A 16,979-nucleotide genomic window follows, 5' to 3' on the forward strand; every position below is an offset into this window, starting at 1 on the left:
GCTGCTGTAAGTACTTGAGAACTTGCTGGCCGCGGCAAGTAACAGGTGTTATCATATTTAAAGTGAAAGGTTATGAACGGGATTTTTAGCAATTACTTAAGCTACACATTTTACTTATCTAGCTTATGCTTTTACTTAAAGCTTTTACTAGTTAGTAATTACTTATTTTTATGAATACGGCTCATTGTTTGTGAGTTCATTTTTCATAGACCTTTATTTACCCTTGGCTGTCAACAAAACAGTAATTCACTGACATTTTGAGTGTATATTTTATTTTTAAATTTAAAACGATAACACAGAAAACAATTCGAAATGCATAATCAGTACTTGCAATTGTATTTCATTAGTAGATTAGGATAAACTGGATCTGAATTACAATTCAGCATTTATCTCGAGTTGTCACTGCCAGGTGCGGACGGACGGGGGGCAACGAGCCACTCTGCATGGTCAAACATTGTCTACATTGGTTTTCCCACGGGATACCAATTTTCTGTGCCTGGGTCAAGAGTGGCAATATGTAGTACACTGTTTTATTATAAGACATTATTGCCATTCGGGGGATCGAACCAACGACCTTCGCATCCACCTTAAAACCACTTGACTACAACAACCCAGTCACAATACAAATATAATCAACGACAATATTTTACATACTATTGGATTTAGGCTTATACAATTATGAAATGCAATTGCCCCATTGTCATTAAGGTTCATGCTTGACCGTATCAAGCGAGACGACACCTTCACAATCATTAATTCATAGATGTATGGTGGTGTAGTGGTTCATTTACTTGGCTTTCAATCAGGAGGTTGAAAGTTTGAATCTCAGCTCGACACTAACGTCTCTTGGCAAGACATTATTCCACATTATTTTGCAAGATCGGTACCAAATCGCTCAAAAAAAAAAATTGAAATTATTTTTACTACAATCATATACACCTCATTGAATTATATGCCGTTGTTGCTTTTGCTTGATACAAGATCATTCTCCGCTCGCTGACTCAAGATGTAATTTGATATATTATATTGTTCCTTCTCATGCTTATTTCCTTTCTAACGCGCATTTCTCTTTCCTTATCTTCTTCTCAACCCCACATGCAGCTCATCATTTAGTATTATTTTCTGTACCCTCGATCTCTCACTTCTTTTTGTCATTGTCTACTCTTTGTATTATGACCGTGTTCTTCTATCTTAGTCGTGTAAAGTATTGTCTTGTCCCTTTCTCGTCTCTGTTGGCATCCCCCTTTTTCTTTCCCCTATTTTGTAGTTCCTTTTGTAGTTACAGATTAGTTAATTTAATTACTCATTACTCATGTTTCATTTGAGGTTCACAATTGTACAAGCATTGCTTTTTCGTGGACCCCTCTGTTTCCAAAATGTATTTCTTAAATTTGTTTTAAATGCTTATAATTGATTTGTAATGTTTTGTTGGAAACATGAATAAATTTGAATTTGAAATTGAAATTGAAATAATTATTTGGCTGCTCAGCTACGACCGGCTGAATTGTTGGAATGTCAGGAGTGTCACTATTATTATCATTAGTATTAATATATTATTCTCATCTACAGATCAACGGGATTGGTGGAACAGGTTTCGCCTTTGGTAACTTTGCCACAATCATGGCTATCTCTATGGACCGTTACCTGACTGTTGTCTGGTCCAACCGCTTCCCTCCTTCAAAGCGTCGCATCATCATCTTTATCATTCTATCCTGGACGTTTCCCATTGCCAACACCATTCCTCCTTCCTTCGAGTTAATCTCTGATTTCAAGTATCATCCTCTTACTCATCACTGTACACCGGTCTGGGAGGTTTGTCTCTATTATAGCATCTGTAACATCATTGTCTTTGGTATCACCGTTCCAGTAATGGTCTTCTGTTATATCGGTGTCTTCTGGACACTGAGGCGACAACAGCAGGTGCTTCGATCTTACACCGACGAGAATGTCGACGATAGTGAACAATCCAAGTATGTCAACAATCCAAGTATATCATTGGATAACCTTTCAGGCCAGGGAGGTAATGTTTCTGAGACCATGGAAGAGTTCTCATCGTCAAACTTGGATGACCATGTAGTACATGGGTCGGAGAAAGGCAAAAACAATCAGCAAGAGACGGTGAAGAAGAAGAAGCAGACCGCGAAGCGCAGATCCCTGCAAAACAAACTCACCACTGACAAAAGAATCGCGTTGACAGGTAATTGGTTCTGATGTCTCTCACTTCATCCTTTCCCTTCTTTTGTTCTCACTCCCGGGGATGTTGCTATATAGCGGGGAGGGGATGGGTGGGTTGTAATACCCCGATTAAATCGAAATTTGTATTGCCTATTAGCAAATTGCAAAAAATTATCGTAGAAAAAAGAATTTGGAATGTAATGGTCATATAACTGGTACGAAACCTCCATTACAGATAATCTAGAATTTTAAAATATATTTCAATAATGAGTATAACATGTAATCCCCCCCCCTCCCCCAATCGCTATCACACTCCCATCAGTCAAACAAAATCTGCAACATAACATTGTGTACGCAAATTAATACAAACCTATAAAAACCTCGCTACTGCTTTTAATCAATCAAATCAATTATTTTAATTCTCTTTTCCCCTCCAGGAACCCTGTTGGTGATGACTACCGTGATATGTTGGGCACCTTATTCCATCGTACATGCCTGCTTCATACCTATCCACGCGACTCATTCACTGGGTGTGTTTTCTATGTGGCTTGGTTATACCAACGCTCTGCTTGATCCCATCATCTATTCTTTCATGAATAGACGAGTTAGAGCTCGATACCGTGCGATGATGACGAGCTTGAGAATGTATATATATGTAAGACTTAACGAGCTAATAGCTGTGTTCACACAAGATTGTCGCTACTAACGATGACGAGCGTTCACACGGAACAGAAACGACGATTATTCAAAGTTTTAAACTACAAACTGGGGAAGCATCTTTTTTAACTAAGCGTCCGCGCGGCCGTTTAAGTGAGGACCCACCCCCCCCCCCTGCTTCTGGCTGTTGCACTAATAAGAAGATCGCTTTTGGTTGATAACTGCGAGTAAACTTCATGTTTCATAATCACGAGTAAACACTGTCTCTAAGTACAAGATAACTTCGAGGTTTTTAACCACTACCCAAAGTTAAAGTTTACTGAATGCCATGTGAACCTCACAATCTGAGGATTTCATGTCATTTTGTCCTATGTGAATCTAGTCCATTCTCTCTTAAATCTGTCCCCAATACTTAATAAAACAACATTCTAAATATATTTGCCACCATAACCATGGACCTAGGTCCATGCCATAACCATCTTTCAGTCGACCCAAACCACTTCTCTCTATCTTTAATAACTTACTGGCCTCTTCCATTACTGTTTTCTGCTCTTATCACTGTTACAGTGGGAAATTAAACAGGAATAATTATGTATTCTGGCTTGTCAGACAGAAATTCGCAAGGCCATTAGGCAATTGCCTGAGTAATATGCCAATTAGGTTAATTATGCTAGTAAGGCTAATTATTTTTCGTTTAACGTGATTAACCTCTGAGATAAATATGGGTTGTCATAAAAAAAAAAAATTAAAAATCACATTAAAATTGTGATTCCAATTTTTTCTGGATAAAACTAGACCTAAGTATATCAATAAATGCAAATATGCAAATTTACTAATTATGTTAACTAGGCTAATTGTACTACGTCTACATGGAATATCTTCTCATGAATTAATGTGTTGTCTTTAAAAAGTGATTTACAATGTTGCATTGCACCATTTTCAGGCTATTTAGATCATAAGAAAGAATTCCATATATTGTACACATTCTAATTAGCTTATTATGCTAATTATGTTATTTAAGACAATTGCGTTACTTAAAAATAAGAACCGGTGTCATAAATGAATTCCTCGTCATAAAAAGCCCTTGAATCCCCGGATTAAGATTAGCAACACATTACATATTGCATATTGTCTTATAAAGAAAATTGCCCAAGGTTGCCAAGATGGCAACCAAGGCTCGATTAGCACAATCCCGGCCCCCCCACTCAGAGGTCGGAATGACCGCATGCGTGTTGCCAAAATGTCCGGTAAAGGGGTACTTTTCGTGCGACAAAGTCCGGCCCGAGATTTGTAAAAAAAGGGGTGTATTTGACTTTTCACCCGGAGATTTCTTTAAAAAGGGGGTGTTTTTCTTTTTTTCTCTCATCTCTTTGGAATCCTGAGAAATTATTCCGAATTTAGGGGGGTACATTGAGCATTTTTTCTGATTTAGGGGGGTCTCCAAGGCAGGAAAAGCCCGCAAAAAGCCCGCGAAAGGGGGGTTCGGAAATGTTGGCAGTCCTCAGATAGGGGGTGCTTTCAAAAAGAGGGTACGAGCATATGCGTACCCTAAATAACACTGAGTGGGGGGGCCGGGAGCACAATGTGCTATTTAGGACTCTATTTTACCATCAATCACAAACTCATTGTAAATAGGAATACAAAACCCTTCTTGTGTCAAGAAATTTACTTACTTTGTATAATAGAACTTTTAATTTGTGAATAATAGTAACAAATTTACAATCCTAAAACCTGCAATTTGACACTTTTCCGATTACTTCCGGCTCACGAAAATAAAAAAAGTAAATTTGTTCAAGTACAGTTCTTTCTCATGTTATATGTCAGATTAGTGCCCACACATGCCCAGTCGAGTAATTTTGATTAATATTTCAGGAAATTTTGCTCCATTTCCTTTCGCTAGCCTCCTGTAAAGGTAAGCACTGTGTACGGCTCGTATTATCAGACGAGTGGTAGCGAAAAATAATTATCATTACAAAAGCATATTTCCCCTTAAAAGTGGCCCGTTAGTTTGCAGCTAGGCGGGAATCATTTTGTCAACGTATCTGGCGGCATCGAAGATATTACAAAGGAAATGAGCAAGATATGACTCCATCTCTTAAAACTCCTTGGTATAACTATTTGGTTTTTATTGTATATCGCTGTAGAACATGTATTTTAATTCATGTCATGTTTATATTTATGTTATATTGACATTGTCATCGTACATTTATATATCTTATGTTTCAATGGTTTCAATGATAGTAAATAAATAAATTCAATTCAATTCAATCTGTGCCTTTTTTCTAGTTTAATTTTTTTCTCGAGTTTTTAAAGATATGGTTATTAGATAACGTTTTGTACAACTGTGTTGTAAAATATTGTAGATTTTCAAAAAGGATGTTTACATTTGATCTTGGTAAATAAATTTAGTTTAAATGTAAAAATTGGTATTTGACCACGGAGCAATTTAATATTGTAGGAAAAATAATATCGAGACGATCACTACTAGTATACAGCTGCTGCTATAGACACAACATTTTTATTGGGGGTTGGAAGACACACCTAAACGCAGAAAGGAATATTGTGATAGCACTATCAGTATCAGTATCAGTATCTGTTACATAAAGGAAATGAAAAGGGTAATATTATAGAAGCATTATTGTGACCACCTTAGTGTATTGCATCCAGCATTAATATATATTAATCTCGGTCAATGAGATCCGACCAAAGGGGTCTGGCTCTGCTTTAATGCTCTGCATTGACGGATAAACAAGCGCCAACTGCGTCCATTTTCTGTCATTACTATTTACTTTGTAAATCTACATGTATGCTAACTTTGTTTAAGAGTATCAATAGTTAGCATGATTACTACTTGTCTACATAAGTAAGATCAAAGCCGGTCATCTTCTCATTTCTTCCTACCACACGTTTATTTTCATAACCATCATCATGGTCGATACTATGATCAATGATCACGACATGACGTCCGATATACTTACCTCCCCTACTCCATACGATCGGTTTATTGGTCTGAGGATCGACCACCAGCCGACATCGGGTGTAGCCATCATCGAGGGTTTCACGTTGGTCGTCATCTTCCTCGGAGCGTTGACCGTTAATCTTATCGCGTTGGTGACGACCCTTCGAGATGAAATGTTGAGAAGGAATGTTCATAACTGGCTGATCATCAACCTGATCGTAAACGATCTCGGTATTACGATCACCAGTATGTCATTCTCTATCGTATCTGTGTTCGACCAAGGTTACTTTCTCGTTCACAACGATGCTATGTGTTTGGTGAGTATTAATCTTTTAAGAAATACTTTCTTTTTACGTTATTAATAATATAATTGTTTTTTAAAGTTTGCTTTTGAATATATTTTATTTTAAGGCTACAAATGGCTCTCCATCATGTTTAAGTCCAACTAAGAGTTAAGTTTGACTTGGGATCTTTGTGAAACACCCCCAGGTCAGACTTTGTCACTTTACCTGCTTACGTGTATATATGAGTAGGGGACTAACTTGCACCAGTCACAACTGAGTGGGCCCCGAATTCTAACCCCCCCCCCCCTTTACTGTGTGATTGATTGTATACGTGGATGTGTGTGGTCATTTATCATTATTTACTAATTCGCAGGCTCAAACGGAAATAAATACTTTCCTATTTAACCTGCCGTGTGTTAGAACTATGTAAAGTGCGGGTTCATAGAAAATCACAAATATGGCAAATAGCGTATTACTAGAAACTGGTAAGCTAACAGATGGTCATCGTGCAAGTTTTAGGTCAACTACATATCGGGTGATTTGTAAAAATACGAATAAAACAACCTCCATAGCATCTGGGATATGCGAGAGATTCGCGGGAAAAATAACGATGTTTTAATGCCGTCACAATATGAACCAACCCTGCCCAAACAGACGACATCCCATAAAGAATGAACAAAATTGCAATGCAATATCGGGGGGGGGGGGGGGGGACGTCTCTAATTATTCAGTACATTTGGGCGCATTTAGGGCTGATTTTGCCATATTTTGGGGCGGCCGGGGGGGGGGGCACGTACTCCCTGTGCCCCACCCCCCCCCCCCCACCTGGATCCGTCCCCGCTCATAATTTAAAAAAACAAATCGAACTTATGAATCATGTCTGTGATGTCCAATTTATTACAAAAGTAAATACGTGTCGAACATTGACACCGTAAAGTAACGCAAGACAACATCAATACATTAACAACGTATTGAAAAACGTAAAATTCACGTCTATCAACCTCCACTACATTGACAGAACTAAACCATAACCTCCTCTAAACTCACCCATCCCTGTGTTACAAAAGTATTTATTTGTTTATTTTTTAAACGGCGTCTAGCTCGCTCATCGTCGAATAAGGTCAATGGCGTCTCCCGCCACGTACTCAACGTATAAAATTCCTGTGAGCGCTCAGGCATGAGCGCCTCCTCATTTACATAAATTCCAACCCACTTTAGGTACCAATCGGAAATAGTATTGGTGACGTATCAGTTTTGTACAATGTAAGTGTAACCTTAGAATATTTGTCTTACTTGTCATTTATGTACACAGTTCAGGCGCGTACGCAGGGAGGGGGTCGGGTACGTTGGGGGCTAAACCAAAAAAAAAATGTCCTCCTACCCCAACCCCCCCCCCCCCCGCGCTTATTCAGTGGCTGGCTGAGTCGTTGCAAATTTTCGGCCGGTTTTAAAAAATTTAACCCCCCCCCCCCCTTGAAAAAATCCTACGTACGCCACTGACAAAGTTTGATTATGATAATGTACTGAGGAAACTTTTCAACCCGCAAGCTTCTCCTTTTTGATACTTTCCCCTTTTCCCCCCATCATATGGAAACGTTGTATCATCCGCTCAATCTGACTTGCGTGCATAGAACAAATAAGCATTTTTCCATGAAAAAGTGAAGTTTTCTAAAATGTGCGTTTCTTTCCAGCATTGGGGCGCCCGGAAGTCACTCGGGTAACATTTCATAAAGTATAATATAAAAAGACCATATGCAAATGTTCTGTACTTTCGTCGGAAAAAATACATTTATCCAGCACAATGTCGTCTCTTTTTGCGTTGAAGAATAACAAATAGCGAGTTTCAATCACACTTTGGCCGCTCTCGCAAGCTCTCACTCGTTTCACTGTGGTCAAGCGACTTTGGGGCAAGCGGTTAATGAAAATACTAATCGTTAGCTTTCTTCTGGTATTAAACTTGTTTTGATTGATTATATAATTATGTCGGAATAAAGGAAACAAAAAGGCTCGACCAATAACTTATCAGCGTCTGAATTGACCTTTTGACCTTGAATTCCCTGATGCAAGCGCACTAATTAGGTCATCTCGGGGGTCATCTTCGCTAAATCGGTGTCTTTTATCGTAAAATGCGACACTTTCACAATGTTTATACATCTTTTTTAATTATTAGTAAGATATAACATATTTTTTCTGATATCACTGAAGTTTTGGGTTTTATTTAATGAGTAATTTTAAAATAAGAGCCATTTTACTGTTTTAATTTACTGGATCGTACCATTAAAGTCGCAGGGTAGAAAGATGCATTTCCAACCGCGCCAAATTTAATTTACGTTCCGATATTCTGTTAAATGGGTTCGTGTTGTTAAGAATCGACTGCTTTCTGCTCTAACAAATGTTCAAATGCGGAGTCGTTTATCAACTAAATTATTCAAATTGATGGATGCTTCCTAGCTTCCCAGGTGTTTGTGTTGCTGTTGAAGCATTTTATTCACCTGCTATCATTCTTTGTACTCCAATTGCCAGAACGCAAATTTCATTTTGGTTTTATAGTTTCACCGGAGTCGTTTATCAACTATATGTATTCAAATTTATGAATGCTTCCTCCCCAGGTGTTTGTGATGTTTAATGCATTTCATTCACCTGTTATTATTCTTTGTACTCCAATTGTTAGAATACAAAATGCATTTTGGTTTTATAGTTTCATGCAATAAGTAAGTCAATAAAAGAGTATGTTCTGCACAATAAATTTGTATAAAATTGTACAATGTGATGTGTCCCCTCATTTTGTAATAGTTAATTTACCCATTCACATAATGGAACTACCTGCCCGATGAAGCCAGTGGCCTGTGACCCCTGAGCACTCAACACCGCGTGGGAGTCAGTTTGTGGTCAAATTCTTTTATGAGACAAATACAAGCAAACGTTTCCATATGATCTATTATGTTACTGTACATGAATTGTATTTGTAATCATATTAGATGTAAACAATTTAAGGATTCGGATAAATAAAACAATTTAATTTAATATAAATCCCCAACTAATTAACGAATTTTTATTCTTTATAAAATCACACATTTAGGTTTGATTTCGATTTCGATTCCGGTGTTTTTTTTTCTTTTGTTGTGATTTCGATGTTATTTCTATTAGTTTCTTCTTCTTCTTTGCAATGACTAATTTTGATTGATTTATTTGCATAAGTCTTTACATCAAATGCAGATCACTAATGTTTATCTCTGTTTATATTTTCCGCCCGGTTCAACTTTTTCGACAAGCGGAAGCACATATCGCTTTCACACGTGTTTCTTTTAGCCACCATTAACAGTCATTCTAGAAAGAAAAAGAATTCTCAGAGAAAATGAACAAATTTAGCCACATCAGTTTGACAAAGAGAGAACTGCGTTTATGAAACCACATGACTCAGTTTAATGTATTCTTTGTGTACATGGTAAATGACAAAGATTTGGACATAAAATAATACACACTTATTTACTGCTCCCCAATTTCCTTTTCGATAAGTTTATGCTTTTTCATGTCAAATTCTATATACCACCAATGACCAATATTCCCACAAGTAAAGTTCATTTTTCGTCTTTTTCCCCCGTTAATTTCATATGAGCTGGATTTTTGAACTCGTTTGTATTGACTTTTCAAATAATATTAACGTTATGAATGTTATAATTATGAGATCACTAAGTTTATGCGAATTTCAAATTGGCAGTTTGGTCAGTAGATCATGACGCGGTCGCGTCGTGTACAAAATATCATTAATTTCTGTTTTTTTCCTAAAGTGTGTTAAAGATGCTTTAAAGAGAAAAAAACAACTATACAGAGTCGTGCATTTTTTTTTAAATATGCTTTTCAGGGAACATTTTTTATTTGATGTTCTTCCACACTTGCATAATATGAATGAAAACGCTCACAAAATATTTTCACCTCTCCCCAGAACTCAACCTTCTCTTTAATGTCAAGTCCTGATATTATTCTCATCTATACAGATCAACGGGATTGGTGGAACAGGTTTCGCCTTTGGTAACTTTGCCACAATCATGGTTATCTCTTTGGACCGTTACCTGACCGTTGTTTGGTCCAACCGCTTCCCTCCTTCAAAGACTCGCACCATCATCTTTATCATTCTTTCCTGGGTGTTACCCATTGCCAACATCATTCCTCCTTCCTTCGAGTTAATTTCTGATTTCAAGTATCACCCTCTTACTCATCATTGTACACCGGTCTGGGAGGTTTGTCTCTACTACATCATCTGTAACATCATCCTCTTTGGTATCACCGTTCCTGTAATGGTCTTCTGTTATATCGGTGTCTTCTGGACACTGAGGCGCCAACAGCAGGTGCTTCGATCTTACGCCGACGAGAATGTCGACGACAGCGAGAAATGCAATGACAGCCATCAGGTGAACAATCCAAGTATGTCATTGGATAACCTTTCAGGCCAGGGAGGTAATGTTTCTGAGACCATGGAAGAGTTCTCATCGTCAAACCTAGATGACCCTGTAGTACATGGGTCGGAGAAAGGCAACACCAATCGGCAAGAGAGGGTGAAGAAGAAGAAGCAGAAGAAGCAGACCACCGAGCGCAGATCCCTGCAAAACAAACTCACCACTGACAAAAGAATCGCGTTGACAGGTAATTCTTGGTGCTGATGTCTCTCACTTATTCCTTTCCCTTTTTTTGTTCTCACTCCCGGTGATGTCGCTATAGAGCGGGGAGGGGTGGGGTGGGTTGTAATACCCCCGATTAAAACGGAATTTGTATTGCCTATTAGCAAATCGCAAAAAAATTATCGTAGAAAAATAAATTGGAATGTAATGGTCATATAAGTGGTACGAAACCTCCATTAAAGATAATCTGGATTTTAAAATATATTTCAATCATGAGTATAACATGTAGCCCCCCCCCCCCCCCAATCGCTCTCACACTCCCATTAGTCAAACAAAATCTGCAACATAACATTGTAAGGCAAAGGCAAATTAATACAAACCTATATTCATATGAACTTCACTTTTGCTTTTAATCAATCAAATCAATTAATTTCGTTCTCTTTTTTCTTCCAGGTATCCTGTTGGTGATGACTACCGTCATCTGTTGGGCACCTTACTGCATCGTACATTCCTGCTTCATAAATATTCATGTAACGCATTCGTTAGGTGTATTTACTATGTGGCTTGCTTATACCAACGCTCTGCTTGATCCCATCATCTATTCTTTCATGAATAGACGAGTTAGAGCTCGATACCGTGCGATGATGACGAGCTTGAGAATGACTGTATGTAAGACTTAACGAGCTAATAGCTGTGTTCACACAAGATCTTCGCTACTCACGATGACGAGCGTTCACACGGAACCGAAATGACGATTATTCAAAGCCGGGCGTAAGCGTCCACGCAGTGCACAAAATTTCAAGTGAGGACTGAGGACATTTATAATCAGATAATCTGAGACACTGTCTGTTAGTCTTCGCTGGAAAATTGCCTGAATTTTACGATCATTCGGGAATCATTCGCACATGCACCGTATAGTATCCGCGCTCGCACAAAGAAACCTTTTACAAGTAAACCAATGGGGATCTCAGCAAAATTTAACCATGCCCGTTACTCGAGGCAACGGGCATCTTTGTCATTAACTATTGCCCATTACCCGGGGCAACGGGCATAGTTCATTTTTTTGCGGGATGGCTAAAATCACGACTCCAATTTCGACCAATCAGATGACTAGATTTATATAACATACTAAAGAGGTATATATTGCATTATAAGATGATGAAGCGGATCCTAATCAAATGATTGATTGAGAGCGCGTACACATTGACCAGGCATTTATTTTGCCTAACGCGTAATTATACTCATGACCGGTCATTAGTAAAATCATATTATAAACATCATTTTATAAAACAAATAAAACATCATCTTATAAAACAAATAATACACATCAGTTTGTTCGGGCATTAGTAGAATTACCCACACTCGGTACCCTCGAAACAGTCCAAAGGTACCTTGTGTGGGTAATTCTTACTAATGCCCTCACTGCTGTGTATTATTTGTATACTATACCATGTATGACGTCACGGTATATCACATTTTTCTTATCGATAATACGTTTGGTCACATGATGCTATGTTGACCAATCACTGAACTGGATTTTATTAATAGAAATATAATACTTAATAGGCGCCTTGAGCATCCCTAGGATGGATATGTTATATGGATATGTTATAAATATTAATGTAACTATACCATTGTCATCAATGTTATTTAGTCCAATGTCATTATCCAATTCATGCATCAGACATTTTATATATGCCATTTTATCATACTTTAAGTATATACACATAATAATTCGTTTTATCATCTGCGATGGGGACATCCTGATAGACCGGCAATTTATGACATCAATAATGTCCGTTTAGTATTGAAACCTTCAATAAATTAATGTGAGGGAAGGCCGTGAGATTGACTTTGTCTGTAGCCATACTCTACTGTGCCTTTTTTTTCTACAGTTCAATTTCACCATTGTTTTTCTCGATTTTGTCAAGATATGGTTATTTGGTAACGTTTTGTACAATTATGTTGTAAACTATTGTAAAAAACACAGAGCTACGTGCACATCCACTATTCGTTACACACACATACAAACACGCACGCTCGCGCGCACGCACACACATACACAATATATATATATATATATATATATATATATATATATATATATATATATATATATATAGGCGTGAAGAAAATGGTCTAGGAACGTATATATATATATATATATATAAGTGCGAGAATTCTCAACTCTGACATGACAACGGGTGTTCCAGAATATGTAAGCGTGAAGAAAAACTTGTAAAGTACAGCTACGTCTCACGTTCCTAGACCTTTTTCTTCACGCCTATATATATATCTATATATATATATATATATACATATATAATTTATATATATCAACTCACACGACACACTCACAAACTCATACACAAAGATCATTTAAACACTTTTTCATTATATAACCGCCATCCTTGTCGAGGGTCGCTTATGATTGAGGTTTCTTGCAGTTTTTCTACAGATAGTTTGGATAATACTTTAAATTTATAATAATATTTTATAGAAATATTAATTTTCGTTATTACATGCACATATTATGTTTTTGAAAAAACATTTCGACCAGAAGCTATTATTATTGTTTGCATTTCTTTTGTATACATTACGTTTATATGTTCTTTGTTGTTCAGTTATTATATTTGGAAAAATGCAGAAATAAGATCAAATCAAATCAAATATTTCAAAGAGGATGTATTCATCTTGATAAATAAATTGAATGTAAATGGACAAATTGGCGTTTGTCTTTTAGGGGAAATGATTTATTGAGACGAGCACTACTAGTATGCTATTGCAGCTGCTGCTATAAACACAACATTTGTATTGGGGACAGGAAGATATACCATGAACACACAAAAGAATATTGTGATAACAGTATCAGTATCAGTTACCTAAAGGAAATGAAAAGGGTAATATTATAGAAACATTATTGTGACCACCTTAGTTTATTGTATCCAGCATTAATATACATATTAATCTCGCTCAATGTGACCTGACCAGAGGGGCCATCGATCTTCGCTTGGGCCAGTGAGGGGGTTTCCCTAGGGCTGATAAACTGTACAGTATATCGATGGCTCTGCTTTGATGCTCTGTATTGACGCAGAGACATCTATACACAGAGTTTGGCCAACTTGATTTCACTGGGTCACTACATGGCGTATATCCTTTTGTTGTGTGCTTGCCCAACAAAGCAGTAGTCGCCATATTAGGGACTTTTAGATTTGCACGTCGACAGCTTTGACTGCAACGTGTGACGTCATTTTAAGACACTGCGCATGCGTTACGTCGTCTCAGTCGGCGATCGAGAATGCGTCAACCCTGATTTTCCTAAATCTAGTACATACATATTGATATTTATATAGCGCCTTTACATGCTCAAAAAATATACAGTTCCTCAGGTAGACAAAGGAACATCCCTTCCCTGCTATTATGTAAAAATGTGTAGAACAGGTGTCACATGCATATTCACCTGTTCTACACGTTTTTACATAATAGCAGTGAAGAGGTGTTCTTTTGTTGAGGGTAGAATGAGCAACTGTATATTTTGTCCTCTTTCTGTGTCCGTGATGTTCGTAGTGTTACTTCCTGCATGCATGTTTACCGTCGAGTGCAATCTAAAAGATTTCTTATTGTAGTCAACATGGGCAGTTAAGTACGTTGACACGCATGATCAGTCGGCGTTCATCGTGTTCTCGTCCACTCAATCTAAAAGTCCCTATTGTGTCCAACTCGAACCGGGTTGGCCAAACTCTCATAATCAATGGCACTGCATTGACGGATAAAAGAGCGCCAACTGTGTCCATTTTCTGTCATCGTTGCTAACTTTTTTTCTTTGTAAATCTATACATGCATACTAACTTTGTTATAAGGGTATCAATTTACATCATGATTACTGCTCGTCCCATATTTATAAAAAAAAAAAAAACGTTAATTTAAAACATCCAACATTTTACGTTTATTTTCCTATGATTGCGTTTCTTACCGACTACGGTGAATATAGATAGAGTGGTGGTTTTTATACCGATATGTAAAGATTATCGGGTGTACATTTTATTCAAAGAAATCTGCTGTTTAAGGAAACATATTAGGCCTACTTTGTTCGTAGATCATAATATTTTCACAACGATCTTGGAGTAAAGATGTGATTGATTGAATCATTTTATATTACGGCAACTGGAATATCTTTTTTAAACGTAAAGTAGGCCAATTCTGTAAGTTTCATTTTTTGTTCATTGGTAATTTGTTTGTGTACTTTCGCTTTCTCCCCTTCTCCCCGATTTCCTGTATGATATTTTATAACATACAAATAGTTTACATACATAATCGTATCCCTTATAATCCTTTATTAATATTTGAATAATAATAAGAATAATGATGCCCTAGCTATTATGACCCTGTCATTTTGACACATGTTTAGTTTACTCTGATGCCCTGTTCAGTTCGTAAATAATTTGGGTCCTATTTCTAAAATCTATATCATTTCAAGGCTTCTGGTAATTTTGCTATAAATTTATTTTGGTTCCCTAAAAATGAATTTTGTATCAAATTCAAGAGATTTAGACGTATGCATACATTATAATTCACAAACGGTATTCTTCCATCGTGTATAAGTGCCCCATATTTTTCGTCCTTTGATGTTTCACAGATAATCCAAGAAAAGCAGTTTATAAACAAATGAGAAATATTATCATCCGTCTTTTAATTTTCAAAAAGATTGAATTCATCGTCAATTATATATTGTTGGCCCGTATTAAACTTTAAATTGTAAATAAATTGGAATGTCAAGTTCTATGAGCACTAGGCTACTTTGTAAGTTCCTGCGACCTAAAATATATATTCTGTATCAACTTGTATGTAATATGCGACATATATTTGGAAATGAATTATGAAATCTAAATATTTGATATGCACGTCAATCCACTGTATTAATAACATTGTTGCACTCTCTTCTACGTCCGGTCTTGCTGAATGGCTAATACTAAGCTTTCATCAGGCAACAGGATTAGTCTGACTTATTTTTTCGTCTGCCAATCACGATTATCAAAAAAGGAAATACTTTGAATTTTCATGAGTAAAAAAAGAAAGAAAGTATAATATTAAATTTCCGCAATACAGAATGACAAAAATATAATCAAAATTTAATATTGAGTTAATTTTACTGTGACACTGATGTGCAGATAATGGAACTTGAATATAAATGTTTTGTAAATTCGAAGAAAATTTTATGTTTGCATTATTTTTAGGGAACAAAATCAGGGGAATGTAAAAACCTGCTTTGGTGTATATGGAAAGTGGATACGTAATAAAATCATTTCATACACAGAATTTGAATTACAGTTGTATTTCGGGTTAGATTTATTGAACGAAACATTGATACCAAAACCCAGTGACTCCAAACCCTCCCCCTCACAAATAATGTTTTAAAGACTACACTAATTCATCTTCCCTAAATGGTATCAGATAGACCATCAAGATAAAAAGAACATAAGAGAGATTTTGGCACTATTGTAAGTCAGGCATTGGTCAGTCCTCACTCTCATGTCGGGCCCCTGTAGGATTTACACATGAATTTTAACTTGGTATTATGACTTTTGTTCTACTTTTGCACAATGAGGTAGGATGACCCAAAGAAGAAAAAAAGGTCAAGAGAGAAAAGGAGAAAAAGGGGATGAGAACAAGTGTAAGTGAGAAAGTAAAATGAACATGAATAGAGATGATAGGGCTACACAACCTCCCCTATTAAAATGGCTTGGATAAGTTTCACATTTTCCCCTGTCCCCAGCCCCCCCCCCACCCCCCCCCCCCCCCCCCCCACCCCTTCTCCTCCATGCTTGAGACCAGAGCCCCCTCAGATCTTGGGCCCACGCTACGCTAACGCCCTTTATGGCATGGATTACTGTTTGGCCAATGCTTCAAGATTATTGATTTAAACATAGTAGGTCCATGGAATTAAATAAAATACGGTCTTAGATATCTAAAGAATCTCACAGAGTATTGAGTATATTTTGTGTGATCAACTTGTATAATCATTCTAAAATTTATAAATTTCAGCCAATGAAGTTCTTCTTTTTCTTCTTCTTCTTCTTCTTCTCCCTTTTCTTTTTACTTGTTCTTCCTTTTTCCTTCTTCTTCTCCTTCTTCTTGTCCCTTTTTTGTTCTTCCCTTTCTCCTTTTTCTTTTTCTTCTTTTTCTTCTTCTTCTTCTTCTTCTTCTTCTTCTTCTTCTTCTTCTTCTTCTTCTTCTTCTTCTTCGGTGTAATCTGCTTTCTGCAACCTTGAAGATTCCTGCAGAAGTGTC

At 37.0% G+C, this 16,979-nt stretch overlaps 2 protein-coding genes across 2 annotated transcripts; both read left to right on the plus strand.

Moving 5' to 3' along the window:
* The first annotated feature begins 1,502 nt into the window (after positions 1 to 1,502).
* Positions 1,503 to 2,985, plus strand: LOC115929378 (5-hydroxytryptamine receptor 1-like). The gene is made up of 2 exons (XM_030998254.1): positions 1,503 to 2,197; positions 2,613 to 2,985. The coding sequence occupies exons 1-2, from the start codon at positions 1,513 to 1,515 to the stop codon at positions 2,879 to 2,881; spliced, it is 954 nt and encodes a 317-aa protein (XP_030854114.1). The 5' UTR covers positions 1,503 to 1,512; the 3' UTR covers positions 2,882 to 2,985.
* A 2,775-nt stretch (positions 2,986 to 5,760) lies between these two features.
* On the plus strand, positions 5,761 to 11,371 carry LOC100888785 (octopamine receptor beta-2R-like). Its single transcript, XM_030997943.1, has 3 exons — positions 5,761 to 6,108; positions 10,071 to 10,716; positions 11,145 to 11,371. The coding sequence occupies exons 1-3, from the start codon at positions 5,761 to 5,763 to the stop codon at positions 11,369 to 11,371; spliced, it is 1,221 nt and encodes a 406-aa protein (XP_030853803.1).
* Positions 11,372 to 16,979: the final 5,608 nt, after the last annotated feature.

This window comes from Strongylocentrotus purpuratus, unplaced genomic scaffold, assembly GCF_000002235.5.
Source record: "Strongylocentrotus purpuratus isolate Spur 01 unplaced genomic scaffold, Spur_5.0 spur5_scaffold_4, whole genome shotgun sequence".
NCBI lineage: Eukaryota > Metazoa > Echinodermata > Echinoidea > Camarodonta > Strongylocentrotidae > Strongylocentrotus > Strongylocentrotus purpuratus.

Bases quoted from the DNA above. Each gene is read 5' to 3' on its own strand.
- LOC100888785 (XM_030997943.1), top strand. From the start codon at position 5,761: ATGGTCGATACTATGATCAATGATCACGACATGACGTCCGATATACTT. The intron at 6,109-10,070 runs GTGAGTATTAAT...TCATCTATACAG, and splicing joins ACAACGATGCTATGTGTTTG to ATCAACGGGATTGGTGGAAC. The intron at 10,717-11,144 runs GTAATTCTTGGT...TTTTTCTTCCAG, and splicing joins CAAAAGAATCGCGTTGACAG to GTATCCTGTTGGTGATGACT.
- LOC115929378 (XM_030998254.1), top strand. From the start codon at position 1,513: ATGTCAGGAGTGTCACTATTATTATCATTAGTATTAATATATTATTCT. The intron at 2,198-2,612 runs GTAATTGGTTCT...TTTCCCCTCCAG, and splicing joins CAAAAGAATCGCGTTGACAG to GAACCCTGTTGGTGATGACT.